This window comes from Colius striatus, chromosome 4, assembly GCF_028858725.1.
Source record: "Colius striatus isolate bColStr4 chromosome 4, bColStr4.1.hap1, whole genome shotgun sequence".
NCBI classification, from domain to species: domain Eukaryota; kingdom Metazoa; phylum Chordata; class Aves; order Coliiformes; family Coliidae; genus Colius; species Colius striatus.
Window position 1 is genome coordinate 44,783,542 of NC_084762.1, and position 18,717 is coordinate 44,802,258.

The 18,717-nt window shown below is 38.3% G+C and overlaps 1 protein-coding gene across 2 annotated transcripts in view; it reads right to left on the minus strand.

Annotated features, from left to right (window-relative positions):
* ARHGAP28 (Rho GTPase activating protein 28) overlaps nucleotides 1-1,230 on the minus strand; it is an 83,358-nt gene extending 82,128 nt beyond the window's left edge. The window contains exon 1 of one of the 2 annotated variants that reach the window (XM_061994845.1): nucleotides 938-1,230. Coding sequence is in view for 1 of the 2 variants with exons in the window: in XM_061994844.1 (XP_061850828.1) it covers nucleotides 938-1,068 (131 nt within the window). In the remaining variant the exon portion in view is untranslated. The remainder of the gene's footprint in view (nucleotides 1-937) is intronic. The other variant, XM_061994844.1, reaches the window with a different exon arrangement.
* Nucleotides 1,231-18,717: the final 17,487 nt, after the last annotated feature.

Genomic DNA, 18,717 nt, shown 5'->3' on the forward strand with positions numbered 1-18,717 from the left:
AAGATGCAGCTAACCTAAATAATGACATTGGAAACAAAATAGCTATCAGGCTATAAATAAACAATATGAAATAAATATCATTATTTTTATTAAAAGAAGACACATACTTAATTCCTGGGGATAATGACATCTACTGTTTCCCCAGAGTTTAGTCCTCCTTTTCCAGTCAAGCCACAAGATAGCATTTCCTACTTTCTTCAACTTTTTATAGTATGAACTTTCATACTACTGACATACCGTTAGGAGAATGACCAGATTTCTAAAACAATAAAATTGCCCAAACTGCTGGTTTTGAACTGTGAAAATACATGCACTCTTACAGAGCAGGGAAGTCAACATACACACAACTGCATTAATTAAGACAATGCTTAGTTTCCTGCAATCCAAAGGAATTTTCTTATTTAGATTAAGTCTTTAGCGATGCAGTCACCCATTGTGTGTATCTGGGTGTGCAAAACAGCAACTGCAGTTTCACAAAAAAGGCAAGGGCTGGTCCTGACCTGATGGCTGAATGGGTGAGGAACTCACAAAGCCAGAACCAACTTTCTGAGCACCAGACTCATTCAATCCAGGCCTCTCACTTTCTGTAACACAGTCCTAAATGACTTGAGCAGAAGCCCGATTCACATGCTTTTTTGTTTTTGTTTTTCCTGAGGATTGTCTTGTTGAGAGCCTTGGGCAGGAAACTAGCCTGATCTGTTAAAAGTCAACAACAGTTTTAAAATATGCACTCACGTTTCCCCTTCCCAAACCTGATCAGTGGCACTGGGCTGAATCACTTCCCTGGTGGAGGCATGTAACATGAGAGAGCAAAATGCTCGTGAAGTGGCTGAGCAGCTGGGAAACACTCTCAGGCTGACATACAGTCAGTAAACCCCATGACCAACACTGACATAATGTCAGGCCATGGCATTAGTCCCCATCCCTCGGACTTTACCTGCTGGTGGGCGAATGGCTGGGGGTGATGTCCTGCACAAAGTTCTGCTCCATGCCTGGGATCCTGGCCGGACTGTGGGGATGGTAAGCTGTCAGGACCACACTGCCTGAGTCCTTCATCTCCATGGTCATAGGCACATGTCGGCCCTGCTGCCGGTGACAAAGGCAGCCAGGGGGTGCCGATGGACTCTGATGAGAGGGGGAGTGGTCCTGTCACAAGCACGAGCGCATGGCGTGGCTCCGGAGCAGCCTCTTGCCCCCGTTGACTGTCAGGAGAGCTGTGTAACCGAGACACTGTTCCTCTCCCTGTCAGGAAAGCTGAATTAGCATATATTCAAAAACACCGCCCACAAAACAGCCCACGGGGAAGTTACTATGTTCCTAGGAAACCTGAGATAATCCTGCATAGCATGGAGCGACCACCGGGAAACTTCTTGCTTGCTTTCTTTTTGTTTCCTTTTAAAAGCCAATTTCTTAATACTCTTCCTACTCCTGAAATAGTGAAATTATGTGCCAATTAAGCAGCAGGACGAGAGGAGAGCACTACTTAAACAAAAAGCATGGTTTGGCAGAGCACGGAGTGACATTTAAGCTGCTTACATGAGAGATTCAGAAACCAAGTGGGCTCTGCTCTGTTTAAATTATCAAGGAGTAGGAACCTTGATTTGCTACATGCCAGACAATTTCTGTGGCAGGGAAATGAACTTGCTTTCTCCTGAAAACCGATTATACTTTTGTTTTGCCTGATAGGGCTGTGTACATAATTAGAAGGACGCTGGGAAACAGATGAATTGTTTTTACAATAGTATGCATTCGTCTGGAGAAATCCCATAAATAAATACATTCCAAGACGCTTGATATTTTTTTGCCTTTGTATGCTAATTAAATAATTTTCACTCAAAGGAAACCAGCAAGTAATATCGGAGTCTAATTCTAGAGGAACATCCAGAGAAAGCTGTAGACAAAATGAGAAAACTCAAACAGTCCTTCATTTTCCTCTCTCTCTTCAGTGTTCAGGGGTTTTTCAAAAGAAATATTTCTGATAAATGCTTGCTCCTGGAATCCTGCCTTGGAAGTCATGGGGAGGATTTCCTTAATTTTACTCTATGAACCACGTCTCTCTGAGCACCCTGTGAGCATGTAGGTGAGACAGTAGCCTCTGTGCACCTTTGTCACAACTGCTGCCAGCGTCCTCAGCACAGGTACTGTGCAAATGCCTGTCAGATTTCTCTTTTGCATCCTCCTTGAGTGAAGGTGCCCTCCCTAGCACTGCTATAGGGCTGCCTAAATTGTACTGTCAATCTCTCCAGTAGCTCAGTTTTTTCAAAAATGATTCATCTCATCTCATCTCTACCTTCTCCCTGGTGTCCTTCCTGGACTGTTTCAGAACTGTTTCAGTCAAATATGTTGCTGAGACTCATGTAGGCAGTGCCCAAGTTAATTTTAAATTACCCAGCTTAGAACACTGATAACAGTACACTTGGCAGCACTTCTTGCCAGGCTCACCCAGGAAGCATAAATATTTGAACATGCAGAGCCTTTAGGTTTCTTCTTGCTATGCTGTTAACATGTCCTGGATTAAATATTTTAAAGACAGATTGCCCAGTATAAAATCATGATTGCTTCCATGGTAGTGTGGGGGCCCTATGGGAGCCACTACATATTGTACAAATGAAGGAGAAGGCTCTAAGTTAACTCTGCAAGCATTGTCTACTGCCCGTGGCATCAGGACTACATCCCATGGTGCTGCCAGTGAGGACTAGGGTGAATGCTATAACCATCGAAGACCTCATTGTACTCTGTGATTACTGGGGTATTCAGGAAAGGGATAAGGTAGAGAAGAATAAGCTAGATGCCATCATGGATTTCCAACCCCAACTCTGTGGAGTGTTGGCTGAATAGCAGCTAGATGCCTGGCTGTTGAATGACCAGGGATGCTCCTGCCAATGTCATTTTTTTTTCCCTTCATAGTCTTTGCATTCTCTTTCCTGGATCAGATGGTGGGTACTCCATTTCTCTAACAAAGGTGAGTAAATTATAAATATAAATTTATATTCAGGCCAAGTACAAACAGATGGTTTGAAAATTAATCTGCCAAAATGCATATATCAAACTGAGAGCAAAAAATTGATAAATATCTGTTACAAAATATTGTTGACACCCTTTAAGGATATTCTCCACAAATTACTTCAAAAAACACAACACCTGAAGAAACACAAAATGGAAACCACCAAACACTATAAGAAAGGGAGTAGCTGTCCTTTAGGAGATCAGAATGTGAACAAAATACCAGCTGCAGCTCCAGAAGACTTTTTTCTCCCCTTCTTAGCATCATAGCACTACAGTTTCTCCAGTACTATCAGACAATAAAATGATGGTTATGTGCTTCAAGCTATGTGTAGATAAACGTCACAGTAGAAATACCATGTATTTTTAGTACTATTTTTATTTCCTCTCTTCCCATAATAAAGAAATATAAATGCTAATATGACTTAGAAAAGAATACAGTTACCCTCTCAATGGTAAAATGCACACACAGAGAGAAGGCCCACACTTATTAAATGGGATTTTCTCTCTAAGAAAAATAAACAAGGAAGATTTTATTTCAAGATTTATAAAGTGCTGGTGCACAAACTGGAATGTGAACTTGGGTTAGATTAAGTTTTAAAAGGAAGTTGTCTAAAATATAGCATTTTTCACTGATTAAATCAAAGGAAATAGACACAGAAAAAATGTCATCCTAGCACTGCGTCTAAATTTCCTTATCCCTTCTTGCAGGAAATACGCCATCTATCTGTGTGAGAGAAACCCAAGTCAGAACCTTCATGCTTCATGCTTTTTTCATGCTTTGGGCGAGGTGGTGTGGGGGGTCAGGGAGCGGGAAAGATATCTCTTATTTGTCTCTAATTTGTCATTTGTGCGGAAAGGTGTTTGAGGGATGAGAAGCAGAAAGGCTCAAAACACCCAAGAGTTGGTGTGAGTAAAAAACCCCTGGACATTCTGAAATCAAGAAGTGCCACAATATTGAGGACAGTGATGTGTAAGTCTCTTATTGCTACCAGCACCTCTCATGAAAAAAGTGTCTGAGAGAGTCTGACTCTTGTGTTAGGAAAATTTTCCCTGTGACTTGAGGTCTATTTTCCTTCAAAGTTTCATGCAGCATGAAAAATAGTTTCTAATGCTTGATTTAGTCTCTATGCTTTCTATTCCTGTGATGCTGGAAGGATTACAATCTTTTTTTCCTGCTGCAATGGTGAGGTAGTGTGGGCAGCCGGGAATGTGAGAAAATGGGTAAGATTCACCAGTAACATCAAAACACTTTTAGATGTTTTCAGAGCACTGAAAATGTTATAAGCTAATAAATAAATAAATAAAAATAGAAGAAAATCTTTGGTATTCTGCTTTCTTTTAATTATTTTAAAGTATTTTATACTGCAGTTGTTTAAAACTGAGATGAGAAACAGCCTTGAGAAAATGTTGCTTTTCCTTTATAAATAGGAGTAACAAGGCTATTTTGGCAGAGACAATAGAAATCAGATATCATGGCAATTGGTGGTTTTTGAAAGGTTTTTAATTAGAGTATGAAGCAAAACATTCATCTTTTTTAAACATAACCTCACATATTTCAGTCCCAGGCCTAATTTAAATATACATTGCACTTTAGTGATTTTTTTTTTTTTTGAGTGATTTACTGTGGATTCTTTTGTCTTAAAACAGACACAAAAGCATAGAAAAAATCTTTAGGCAACTTCATGTAGCTGTTTGCTTAGCAGCAACCCTCATTTATTTTCTAGGAGTTCAAAATCTGATTCTCCTTACCCTAAGTTACAGTACTCGTATATTATTCCCATGTTAATTAGGTACAGAAAAGGAAACTTCCTTAATCTGTCTTCCACAATAGGGCTTTCTGGAGGTTTACTTTAAGAAAAAACTCATATCCTTTCATTCATCCATTAGATTCATACTCCTTCATGACATGTTGATCTAACCACTTCAGCCCGGACAGCTGACATCCACAGCTGAATGCTGTGGTCTGAGTTTTTTTTTGTTCTGAGGCAGTAAGTTAAAATTACATGAAGGAGTGGTAATGTGGTTAAGTAGCATTGGGAGAGGCTGGTTACTCCTCTGAAACATTTCTGTAGGCACAAGCTGAAAATGGGAATTGATCTCTGCAGCATGAATAGGGAAAATGGTCAGAGATAAGCGACAACATTTTCAATTTTCAATATGTGTGTATCCACCTTGATGCTTCTGAAACAGCAGAATTGGGTTAGGTATTTGCATTTGGTTCAGGGAAAATCAGTGCTCAGATTAAAATTACATGTATTTTATACATTATCTTATCTGCATTTCTATATTTAAATGATACTTTATATTTTATATTTATATTCCTCATCATACAATTGGGGTTGTAATGAAAAAAAAAGTAGGAAGACAGTTTCTTGTATAAAAAGTCAGCCAGACAGAGCTTTATAACTTTATCTTTTTTAAAACTACTTTTTTCCAGGGGCCAGTCAAATATTTAAGAAGGTGTATGGATGTGTATATGCATTTATATATATATGTATATATATGTTTAGGATTTATCTATATATATTAAAAACTTGTATACATACATATATATATATATACACACACGCAACTCCCCCTCCACCTTTAGCCACTGCTTTAAGGCTTAAGAAAGGTATTCCTTTTTAAAAAAGCTATGAACAGAAAAATGCATTTTTTTAGAGGTGGTAATGATTCATACATCTACCTTTACCATTAGGGAGTCACTTTGGTAAGATATGTAAGAGAACATTGTCAGGAAAAAGATTGTAGCCCCTTCATGGTCACAATCATAAGCAATTGCACATCCAGCATTTTTATAACATTTCTAACCCATAAATCACTTCCTTTCTGGGGAAGGTTTTATGTAAGGTAGAGTTGGTATTTCCCTGTAACTATGTTAATTATGGCTTTCATGGCACCATTTTGTAACAGTTTGTTTCCCAGAGTAGATAACAGCTCTACTGGTGTATTGCAAAGTTGTACCTAGTGAGACAGTCACCAGAGCACTGCTCTCTTAACTGAACTGGAGTTTGAGCTGTGTTCTAAGGGATAGGTGTAAAAACTGATGAAGTGAGCTAGAAAGGTGTTAGCATGAACCATTGATATTCCTCTGGCATATAACTGGACATATGTCAATATCAGCTATCTTGTATTGATTACGTTCTATTCTTTTTAAAATCAAGAGCTGTGCATTCAAAGAGGCCCACAGCACTATTAATTGGATTCCTCACATCTGCACCCAAAAGGAGAAACCTCAAATTCTTCTTTCTATCCAGAGAGGAATGGTGTATTTCAACAAAGCATAGTTGACATCTTCATCCTGCTTTGGCACTCTGTGACTTCATGGCTTGAATTCCCAAAGTTACTAAATTTACTTTTGCCTTTCCAACATGAAAATGAAGAAACTATTCTTATATGCTGATTTCTTCTTGGTACTACCATATCACCACTAAAGTAGTAAATGAGGTTTCTGGAGGAGTCTTATTCTTTCATTGGTCGTGCAAACATAGCATCTCAGAACTTCCCTGAAACTTGTGTAATGAAGAGAGTTGAGGATAAAAATCAACTTTGTGATCTGTACATGATAAGATGCAGAATGATGCAGCTGTGATATATCCACCTAATCTACATAGTAGCTCCTTCTACAAATGCTATCAGTGTGTTGCCATCTCTGCTCAAGCTGATCAGAGAACTTCATGTGACACTTTTTCTCAATTTTTAGTAAAATCATAAGTTACCATGGCTATGAATGGGAATCTGTGGACTTCTGTGTTCTGAGTTTTGATTGCTTTGTTTTAAAATTATTGAAGTTATGAAATTATATTTAAGTTATGGCAGAATGAATAAGTTCTACTCAAAAGTGAATTTCTTATTTCAATAGGGACACTTTTATAAATAAGTTACTTCAAATTAGATTGGCTGCAAAAATAAACAGATGTTTATTGACTTATACTGTAAGTGAATTTCATGCTATGATTTATGCAACTAGTTTGTTATAATTTTAAATCCTTATTTTAATCCTTCTATAATTGACAAACAGTAATTTAAAAAATAATTAAACAGTTTAAATGCACCTAAAAGATTTAATGTGGTAGAAAAGTACTGTAAGGTACAATTATTAGTGTTCATTTGCATTTTGCAATGCCGTAGCATGCAAAATTTCAAAAGTATGCATTTACTTTATAGTACTGCTAAATTAAACATGCCGATAGTAATGACATATTTCATTAATCTCTGTACAAACACTCTATGTGTGACTTTTCCAGGAAAGTGCAGGATATGTGTGACATAACCATAGAGGGAACCTAAACTGCCTGACTCACAGTCCTGTGCCCTAACCACATGTGAGTTTGCAGCTTAATTCATCAACAGTTCGGAAACACTTTTGTAGAAGAATAGTAGAAAAAGATAGTACATTTGATCGGCCACAGAAAGAGAACCACATGAAATGTGGAGAACACACTGTGTGAGCTACAAAAATTACATATCTTCCCTGCAAGTGACCATTTAGCAATTTGTTCTCTGCAAAGGGTATGTGCTAATCTTGTGCTAAAGAGATGTCTAGTGAAACTAGAGGGCATTCCACCTAATGACTATTAAATTATACAGATTAGTCCTAAGCAGAAACATATAAATGATCATAACTTTGCTAAGCACATTAACACTTACTTCTAGGCTACTTTTATGGCGCAGTGTTGAACACCATGAACTTAAATATGTTTTAGAAGCACTAGAAAGAAATTTTTGCCACTGCTCCAAGTGGGTGATTGCATCAGCAGGGTGAGCTAAATGAGCAATGGTAATCAGAGGGTGACAGAAGGGAATTTTGCAATATAAAGCATCCGGGAATTACTTGCTTTGGAGTTTGCAAAGAATACTTCCAAGTTTTTGCTTAACAAGGTCAAGCACAGGCCTCACCCTCTGTGATACTGGCACCAAGAATTTTGTTTCATAGTTGAAAGATATATCAGAGTTTGAGGATGTGGAAATTTATCATTAAGTTTACTTGTTGTACATTGTTCATAGGAAAATAAGGATTCCCAGGGTCACTGTGTTAATTTTATTAGCATAAATTGCTAATACGACAGGAAAAAACACAACATTAAAAAAATGCAGTTATCCCAAAGGCATTTCTGTTAGAGAAAAAAAAATGCATGTAGTTATGATTTACTTGTTTCATTTGGGTTTTGTTTTTATTCACGTGTGATTTATCAGTGTCCTCAATGGGCTACAAACAACTGTATGCAACACTATTAAAACATAGTAAAGCCCCACCAGGGATAAAATGCATCTGTTTTCTCCAGATTAATTTAAAGATGAATGTTTTACACAGTGAAGAAGCCAAGACTACAGATGACTTGGTTTTGGTTTGGAACTTCAGAGAACAGATGGGAAAGTGGCAACCTTAATATACCTTAATGGATCCAGAGAACAACATTTATTATTTAGCTTCAGCTAAGATTATTTTTTTTTCAGTGACTGTGCCTAGTTAAATCACCTCAGAACCTTTCCAGAAACTTTTCCCTTCATTTCTCTACTGTACTTTTCCTCCACTTTTGTTCCTACCTTAGTTGTTATACTTGACTGTAGGTTTCAGTCTCAAAAAGCATGGATGATCTCTAACTGTGTTTGAAAAGTAGATTTGAAAAGTGGCTCATGTGCTCTTCCCAACCAATATCTCAAAATGCTGTATTGGAGATACTGGAGTGGGCTAGACAGACCACAGGACTCACTTTACAGGGAACTTCTTGTGGCCCTCTGTTCTCAGAATTAATTTTTATTAATTACTGTAGAATAGGATAGGTACAAAACACAGGTCCATATAGGCCAATATTTTGTTTCTAGTACAGTTTTGGTCTCTCAGAGAGATGCAGATAAAAAACTGACATGAATTATCGTAATTTAAATACTATTATCTGAGAGTATTCTGATATAAGAAGACAAGAAAAGAAACATATAATTTATTACAAAATTGGTTTTATTCAGTGCATGATAGTGATTTTGTGCAGTTATAACAAAACTAAGGTAAGGGTCCCATTTAGAAAAATGAAGTTTCAAAGATTGCACCTCTGGAACTGGAAGATAAACTCAAGAGATCCTAGGGATGAAATGTAGCTTAGAAATAACAAGGAAAACTTATAATGGTGGTTCTGCTTTTTTTTTGCCTATACCATAATTGTCGAATTCAAGCAAATTCCTGTTGCTAAGTAGAAAGGTGTATTCAGTTTATCAATAAGTGGAGACAAACCATATTCAGTGATTTTCTAGCTCTAAATTTTAATCCAGCAAAGATCAGTGGCAACACCCCATGGAGGAGCTCTAATTTAATTTGTGGCTCTGTTTGCTGTTTTGTTAAATAAAGTATTGGATAAACATGCATCTTGTGTGTGGACACAGCTTGCCTTCTAAATTTACGAAATCTTTAATTTACTTCTCACTTTACCAAACGGCAGTATGAGTATGGTCCGCCTTTGGTAGTGCTAGAAGAGCAAGGTAGATTCCAAACTGCAGTAGTCCTATGTAGAAGACTCTTGTCTGCTCTCAGTCCACATGGCACATAATAAAGCTTGTGTTGATTTTAAATACAGCATCAAAAATCTCTGGACTAATAGTGCTATCTCTTTGCATATGTCTTTTTCTTGTTCTGTGCAACCTAATTTTCTTTTATTTCTTGCAAATAGTAGTTTCATTGTACCTCCCCGGTTGTTCTGCTCTGTGACATTTGAATCTGTCTTACCTTCTACTGAGCTGGAAAACAATGCCATTAAGCGAAACTTGAAAGAGAGAAACTACCAAACTCATAATTTATTAAGTGTAGTTCAGCATGACTCAAATAAAGACAAATAAGCACATTAAGAAAAAAAAGATTAGATACCAGTAAATTAGGAGGGTTTTGTCTGCCTCAAAATCTCGTCACTTGATGAATGAGATACTTGTGGTCTATTACTGCACTGAAAACACATTTCTTGTGTAATTGTACTAAGCATGCATATCTCAGCAAAGATATGATGACAAAGATACATGGATAAGTCTGAGTTAGGATTTTATTTAGTAATCCAAGTTTTTACTCAGCAACCAAACTGGTATGTCAAACCTGGCATTTGTTTGCATAAAATAGATAACTGAAACTCTGAGCAAGCCCTATTTTCCTGGGAAATTACTGCTATTGCAACAAACAAATAAAAAAGCTTTCATACACAGAATGCAAGGCCATGTATTTTCCTGGGTGATGCATTGTATCTAGCGCCCAAAGTGTGCCTCATTGTTCCTCAAAACAAGAGCTATAAATAGGCAGGCGCTTTGTGCCATTTTAATGCTGAGTATTACACATTCCAGTAACTTCAGTATTTTAGCTGGTTATTTTTATTTTACTTTGTTGTGACTGAGCAAGTGAGTCCAGATTACTGACATGCCACCCACTCCTTAAAAAAAAAATAAAATCTAGAAATAAGCTCAAAGATCAGGAAAGTACTCTGCCTAGAAATACTTTTGAAACAGGGAGGAGCTAATGCAGAAATCTAAATTAAAATCTTGATCTGAATGCGGGGTGTATATCGTTTGCAACAGCAATGAGCTTTTATGTGAAAAGCCCTGGCTTTTCTAGTGTTATTTTAAATCCCTGTCCCTAACAAGGAACATCACCAGAGTCAGGAGGGATGAAGGGAATTTTTAATGGCAGTCAGAAAACTGTCTGAAAATTATTACTTTTTGTTAAAGAAAAAAAGAATATGGTCCCCTATTGTTTTCATACCCTGGGATCTGGCATTCAGAAAGCCAATAATTTCCTCTGAACATTTTTAGAAAACACCATGAATGATTGGAACATTAATGTCCCTTACAATTAGTTTCAGTTTGCGAGGGAATTCTACAGCATGAAGACACAGTTATAACACATCACAGGGACTTCCTCACACTACTGTCTTTAGCAATACAGCCCTCACCATCCTACTAGCAAAAAATTCCTAAATCTGTATGCATGTCAACAATAGTTTCCTGTATATCCTTCATGTAAACAGATCTTGGTGCAAGGCCAAGTCTTTAGTTTTCACCTGCCTGCTCAAATTTGTACTGGTGAGAACTCGTGCCTCATGTTGCCCATGTGGGTAGCCTGGACTCTGGCTGTTTGGGAATCCTGGCAGGTAATGGCAAGACTCTTTCAAGGACAACCATTGGCAGGGCCATCTGCTTAATCTTAGGCATTGCAGAGAAGATGTGGTAGAAACAGAAAGTCAGAAGAGTGTGTCATGCTGGGGCTATTCGTTGTGAAGCCAACTGTGAAATTGTGTATTTTGGAAAAGCCAGGGCATATACAGTATTTTTCTGGTAGATTTACCAGCTGGTTTGCCCAATCTGGTCTGTGAGAGTAGTCTAGAGGATAAACACAGTAAATCTGAGCTAAGAATAAAGTTAATAGTTTTATTGTCCCTCTTCTGAAGATTTAAAAATTTAATAACAAATAGTGCAAAACTTCTGTTCCCGAGCAATGGTGTTTATGAGGGATCATAACTAATCTGTATACTGGCAGACTGTGATGCTTGTGGTCTCATATTGATGTCACTGCAGTTTTATTCTGGACTAGACTTCTGTGACCAAAATAGAATTACTTTTTATTTATGCTACTGCAAACAAGGTTATTACAAATGGTTGATGAAAGCAACTGCTCCATCTAATAATGGCTGAGTTAGACAGGTGCTCAGGAGGAGACCCATTTGCACAAAGCTTTGATGCCCTAAACTTCTGCTAGAGCTTTGGTTTGCTAGATCATCCTCCTAGACTCTTGACCCTTCTCTATCTCTTCTGTAATTCTTCCAGCCCCATAAACAAGATTGTAGATTTGTTTTAGTTTTTAATTTTCTCTTTATGGTACATGTTGTTCAGGGTTGTTCTCTTTAGGCACATAGGAAAAGAACACTATGGTGATGTCCTAAAGAACAGCAAAATGTTTACAATTGGTAGTGAGTATACAGCAAACATTACAGTCCACTGTAAATCTGGATTTAAACACAGGAAAAGACTTGAACATGACTGCATTTCCTGTGCTGCAGCCTGTGTCAACTTTTCCTTCATAAGCTAATGAAAATGGGTTTTTGTGCTTGCAGCACAACTAGAAGGGCAACCATCCAGTTGTGGTCCACTATGTAACACATACAGGGCTTTCCCTGCACAGACAACAACTCTTAGTGTTGCAGATAATGTCTTTTACTGAATAACGTAACTCCTACTTTTGTTATGTGTCCTAGAATTGTCTTCTCATTCAGATAACAAAATTACTACAGACTATGTGCTGAAAATAAATGAGGATAAGTTAGAGAAAATATTTTTAAAAAATTATTTCAGATTCTGAATAATCACCAAGATTTTCTTCCTGGGCACAAGAGAGATTGTTCCAGCAAATCATCCCATAAAATGTCTTTCTGTCAGAGAAGCTTGCTTACCTGACTTTGCTTAATTTACGGAGAATATAAAGAGATTTCTTACACAAATAGTGGGCTGATTCTATTAGGAGACAGTGCAATTATGATGTGTATATACCACATAAAACACTAGTAATCTCCTAAATGGCTTGAAAAAATCTGCTTCGTAGTGCACCAAAGGTGAATAAAGAGAGGCACAATCCCAAAATTTGGTACATGTTTTCCAACTTTGTCTCTCTGACTGCCATGAATGATTACTTTTGTGCTATTACTTTTGGGTCAGACACTGCTTAGGAAAAGCCTGGAGCAGTAATGGTTATCATATGTATGGAAAGAAAAACACAAGAGTAAAGCATGCCCTTTCACCTGGAGTATATGATTAGAAAACAGGGCAAAGTAAGAAATGTTGAACACAAGGACAGGAAGAGCCTGTACAACTCAATATGTCCAGTCTTTTCTTTGTGCCCTTGTTTATCTGAATCTAACTTCCCTTCTTTTTTCAGTCTGCTCCTTTAACTCATTCTGAACTTGTCTTTAATTTCCAGTACTTTTTCCATTAGTGCTATGTAAAACCTTGGCATAAAGTAGTTGTGACAGAAACATTTCCTGGTTTCTTCTAAGTTTTGAACTTGCCTGTAGTTTTAAAGGGCAGTGCAGGTAGTGAGCATGTAACTTTAGTCTGCTAATTGTCTATGTATTACAACTTAGCTGAGTTCTAAAATTCTTGAGCCAAATTAGATTAGCCTGGAAGCTGCCCTAATAAACTTTTAAATAACCACAGTTGCTTTTGGCCATACTTTTCAACCAGCACGGCACAGAACTCTCCTATCAGTCTTCCTTTCCCTGTTTAAGCACTGTCAGGACAAGAGAATATCGTAAAAAACCTGCAGTTTTCCTGTCATCAGATTTTAATCAACTTGGAAAAATACTGTCTCATTTAATGGGAAAGGTAAATTTGTGGCAGTTGTAGGTGATATATTCTATCAGAAAACTTGTCCCTTGATTAAAAGTCCTATTCAAATTATTCATACCTCAGTATTTTTAGAATGTTTAAAGCATATACTTCAACTAACCCTGCCCTAAGCAGTAACCTCTTTTCCTTTTAATAATAGCTGTGCATCATTGTCTTTTGTTCTTTACTTTAGGAAACAATTTTTATCCTACAGTAGCTCTTAGCCTTTGTTCTATACTTTTTATCCAGTAATCTTTGATGTGGGGCAATGCTAACTATCTTTGGAAAACCTAATTACATTAGAATTCTCCTCATCTATCATAGCAGTAATATCTTCAAAGAACTCCAACAAGTTAGTTAAGGTTGATTTCCTTTGCTTCAATTTAGTCCAAGTGTCTTGAGATGTTATCCTCATAACACAGCTCTTTAAAATAGCTTTAATAAATTACTAAAACAGTCTTAAAAAAATCAATGGATTACCATCTCATTCCACATCGTGTATGTAACCTTTTTGATGATTGACCTTAAATTTTTTATCTTTGTTGTTTTATACGATCACATTGTTAGTGAACTTCATATCAAAATTTGAATAACATTTTGTTTTATAGAAAGTTTATTTTACAGAGAGAGACCTGGGAATCCTAGTTGACAATAAACTACACATGAGCAGCAATGTGCCCCTGTCGCCAAGAAGGCCAGTGGCATTCTGTAATGTATCAAGAAGAGCATGGCCAGCAAGTTGAGGGATATTCTGCTCTCCCTCTGCTCTGCCATGGTGAGGCCTCATCTGGAGTCCTGTGTCCAGTTCTGGGCTCCCCAGATCAAGAGGGACAGGGAACTTCTGGTGGGAGTCCAGCACGGGGCCACCAAGATGATCAGGGGACTGGAACATCTCTTTTATGAGGAAAGGCTGCAGGAACTGGAGCTTTTTAGTCTAGAGAAGAGGAGACAGAGGGGAGATCTCATTAATATTTACAAATATCTATATAGTGGGTGTCAGGAGGTTGAGGCATCCCTTTTTTCTATTCTATCCAGTTACAGGACAAGGGATAATGGGATGAAGCTGGAACACAAAAAGTTCCATTTAAACATAAGAATAATCTATTTAACAGTGAATGTGAGGGAGCTCTGGCACAGGCTGCCCAGGGAGGGTGTGGAGTCTGCTTCTCTGGAGGTTTTCAATACCTCCCTGGATGTGTTGCTGTGTGACCTAAGTGGACCTGCTTTGTCAGGGAGGTTGGACTAGATGATCTCTAAAGCTCCCTTCCAACCCCTAGCATTCTATGACTTTACGATTCTATGAAAATAAAATATATCCCAGTCCAGCAAGGATAACATGATGGCCAGGACAGCAGAGGACTTGCCCTGGATGGAAGAGGTCCTGCATCTGGGAAGGAACAACCCCATGCACCAGTACAGGCTGGGGGTTGACCTGCTGAAGAGCAGCTCTGCAGAGAGAAATCTGGGAGTCCTTATTGATAATAAACTAAATATGAGCCAGCAATGTGCCCTTGTGGCCAAGAAGGCCAATGGCATCCTGGGATGCATCAAGAAGAGTGTGGCCAGCAGGTCAAGGGAGGTTCTTTTCCCCCTCTACTCTGCCCTGGTGAGGCCTCATCTGGAGTACTGTGTCCAGTTCTGGGCTTCTTAGCTCAAGAGGGACAGGGAAGTGCTGGAGAGAGTCCAGCGCAGGGCCACAAAGATGACCAGTGGACTGGAACATTTTTCATATGAGGAAAGACTGCGGGAACTGGGGCTGTTTAGTCTGGAGAAGAGGAGATTGAGGGGAGATATTATTAACATTTATAAATATCTAACTGGTGGGTGTCAGGAGGTTGGGACATCTCTTTTTTCTATGGTAGATAGTAACAGGACAAGGGGTAATAGGATGAAGCTGGAACACAAAAAGAAATAGAACACAAATAGAAAAAACTATTTCACTGTGAGGGTGATAGAGCCCTGGCACAGGCTGCCCAGAGGGGTTGTGGAGTCTCCTTCCCTGAAGGTCTTCAAGACCCGCCTGGGCATGTTCCTATGTGACCTGATCTAGGTGAACCTGCTTCTGCAGGGGGGTTGGACTAGATGATCTCTAAAGGTCCCTTCCAACCCCTACCATTCTATGATTCTATGATTCTATGATATTCAAAGGTTCTCCTTCTACTCTTGCCCACCAATGCTCATTGACATCTCATTGATTAAATGAAATTTACATTATCTACCTAACAGAATATGTTATTTGCTCTTTCGCTTTGAAGACTGATTCCTGTCTTAGAGCAGTTTGCTTTGTATTTCTTTTACAGGGGGTAGAAACATAGTAAAGATTTAATAATTCTATTGTTTTTAATCCTGTAGTAGCCTCCTAATTTTTATCATTTAAAATTCCAGTCAATACATAAATCTAATATGTAGATGGAACTAGAACATTTGGATTCACAGAAGGTCCTGAGAGCTATCCTATCGTTTGTTTATAATTTTATTTATTTTAATTAAAAAAAAAAATCTAGGCTTAAGGTTTCTTTTCTCATGGCATTCTGGAAGTTACGGCTTACCAACTCCTTTTTCACTTGCACCACTATAAGTATACCTTAACACTATCCTGGAATAATTTAATTTTATCTTAGTAATTTCACCCGTGCTTTTGCAGAACATACCCACCACTTGGCTCTTCTGAGCTAAAGGATTGTCTCGCCTGACTCCATTTCTGTTGCTGCCTGGCACCTCTCGCCACACAGTGACCTTTGAAGTTCCTTTTCTATACCTTCTGCATTTACAGTAAGGCTCTGTGCCTTCATTGGGAGTGAGTTAACCAGATGTTTTCACAGCTCTGCAAAGCACAGCTAACAGGCACAATTTAGACAACAGTGTTCAAGGAGGAGGAACTCCTCATCAGTAGTTCAATTTGTGGGCTTGCAACAGTCCTGTTCCCTCCTCTGCTGTGCCAGAGTACAGGTTGGCTGGGTTACAAGCAGCCTTCATGCTCGATGGCTGCCATGGCATGGATGGTGTAACTGTTTCTGTTTAAACATCCTATAGGAACTTTAATTATGGCCTTTTGTAATGTAATGCTACTCTCTAAGCATAAACTAAAAAAAAAAAAAAGTTATGAAAAAAATCAGAGATATCTTGGACTGAAAAGCCAGTTTTGAGTCTAATGTCTGTTTTGTTTAAGTAAGATATCCTTTTTGGCAGGTTTGCAAGCATGTGTCAGACAAATGTTCTACAACAAAAACATTTTGCTACAAACACGAGCTGATAGAATGACTGATTATGGTTTAAGAGACCCTTTGTTCTGACTCCTCAGACCTCTCCTTCATGTGCTTACAGTCTGAGATCCATTTCTCTCTGCAATTGAATTCATATGTGCCAGAGAAAGAAATCCATCCCCTCATTCTTTTACTATGAGGTCTTTTGCTTCCCCCCTATGACTGATTTTTATAGTACTGCAGCTAATTTTTGTAGTTTGAAATTATAATTTTATAACTACAGTGAATGTAACCCATAGTATGCTGAAGAAGTGAAACTCAGTCCCAGGAAGCAGGGAATTGCCTGGACTACCTGTGGAGTATGGAGACAGCCATGTCAACTTGGACTGTGTCTTGGAAACAGAAAGCAACCCAGCTGCTGCTTCACAGCGGGGACTCCCTGCTCGCATTCCTTCTAATACAGACCTCAGGCACAGAGATGAATGACTAGCAGCCTACTGAGGTAGTGAAATACTATATCTGTAAGAGTTGCCTGCAGTCATAAGCTGCAACAGAGTCTGAACACTACTGAATCCAGCCTGATGTTCCAGTCTGGTGCCCTTTACTGCTTCTTTCTCTAACATGACTGTTTACATCACCAGTCTTTGAAAAAAAAACCAAACAACCCACAAAAAACCCCAACAACCATCCAGATATTTATGTATATTCAATTTGCAGAGGATTCTTGCTTTTGAAATGTCTTTAAAAGCTCTGCAGTCCAAAGGGTTCTGCAGAGCCTGGTGTGTCTGAGGGAAAAGACATACTGAAAATAAAAATTCCAGTTCTCCTAACATTTGACTAGAGATATAATCAGTCTGACAAATCCTGTTTTGCCACATTATTTCCCTTTGACATAGAGTAAAGGAATCTAGGGATAGATGCTGTGTGGCTTCTAGGAAAAGAAAGAGTACTGAAATGTTTAGATGGCAATAGTGGATTAGCTCTTGTAGAGATTTCAGGAGAATTATATTGATTGCTCTCTACTGCAGATCTCATGTCAAACAGCCTTGAGAGGAGAGCTATGTCAAAAAATTTCAGTTAACCGTATTGTGAACATGCTATCTAATTACTTTATGAAAGTAAAAGTACTAATATTTGTTTGTCCTCTTCATGTACCTTTGTAAAATGTTGAATTTGTTAGCTTTATTGGCCTAGAATTTATATTTTTAATTCACTCTACAAATCTTAATGCCCCTTTTTGGGTATCACAGTAAGTACAATGGTTCAGTTGTACTCTGCCATCAGAGTAGGTATCTGGTCCTCTGCAGAGGGAATGCTACTCCGCTTTTCTGAGCAAATACTACGTTTTCACCTAGGTTTACTGTGCCTAGTCCTAGATCACCAGCCTCCACCACCAAATAAATTATTTGATCTTGCAGCAGGCACCGTGGAGGCAATAAGCAAATGCAGCATAGCAGTCTCTTATTTCTAGATAACCTTGGGGTCACTGGAAGACACTGTAATTTAAAGGGGATCTAACGTCCTCTTAGAAAGTGAAACTGCTATAAAAGCAGAAGAGTGACATATAAATGCTGAAATTAAAAGGACAGTTAGATAGAGGAATATACATAAAAACAAATATTGTACCTTAAGGCTCCTACATTCTAACGAAGACTATGGTAGTCTGGAAAGAAAAAAGGATCTTTATTGTATTGTACAGAATCCCAAATGCACACATAGTCTCTGTGTTCATGCACACAGAGTGAAATCAAAACACAGCTGTAAGGTCTAATTTTAGGGGCCACTAACCTTGATCCTGCTTTTTTAATAACCTTCCTTTTTGGGAATTCAAAGTTTCAAGGAGGGCATAACCTTGAGGGTTTGAACCAGTCCTTGAAACTGTCATCTGATTTTAGAAAAAAATATTATCAGACTGCACTGGTAAATAGTGGCTTGACCATGAAGTCTTTCTCTGGTGTAGGTACAAAATTCAGATGTTCTGGAAGCTGAAACATCATCGTCAATATAAACAGCACAGTTGATTGATTCCACAAGGATGTTTCAGCTGAAAGAAAAGTGCTAGGAGTCTAATATCACAGTGCTGTGTCAATCATAACACAGATAAAAAGCAGAAGTAAAAATTCTCTGTCCTTCAAATCTCCCACTGAGATATCTCTCTTAA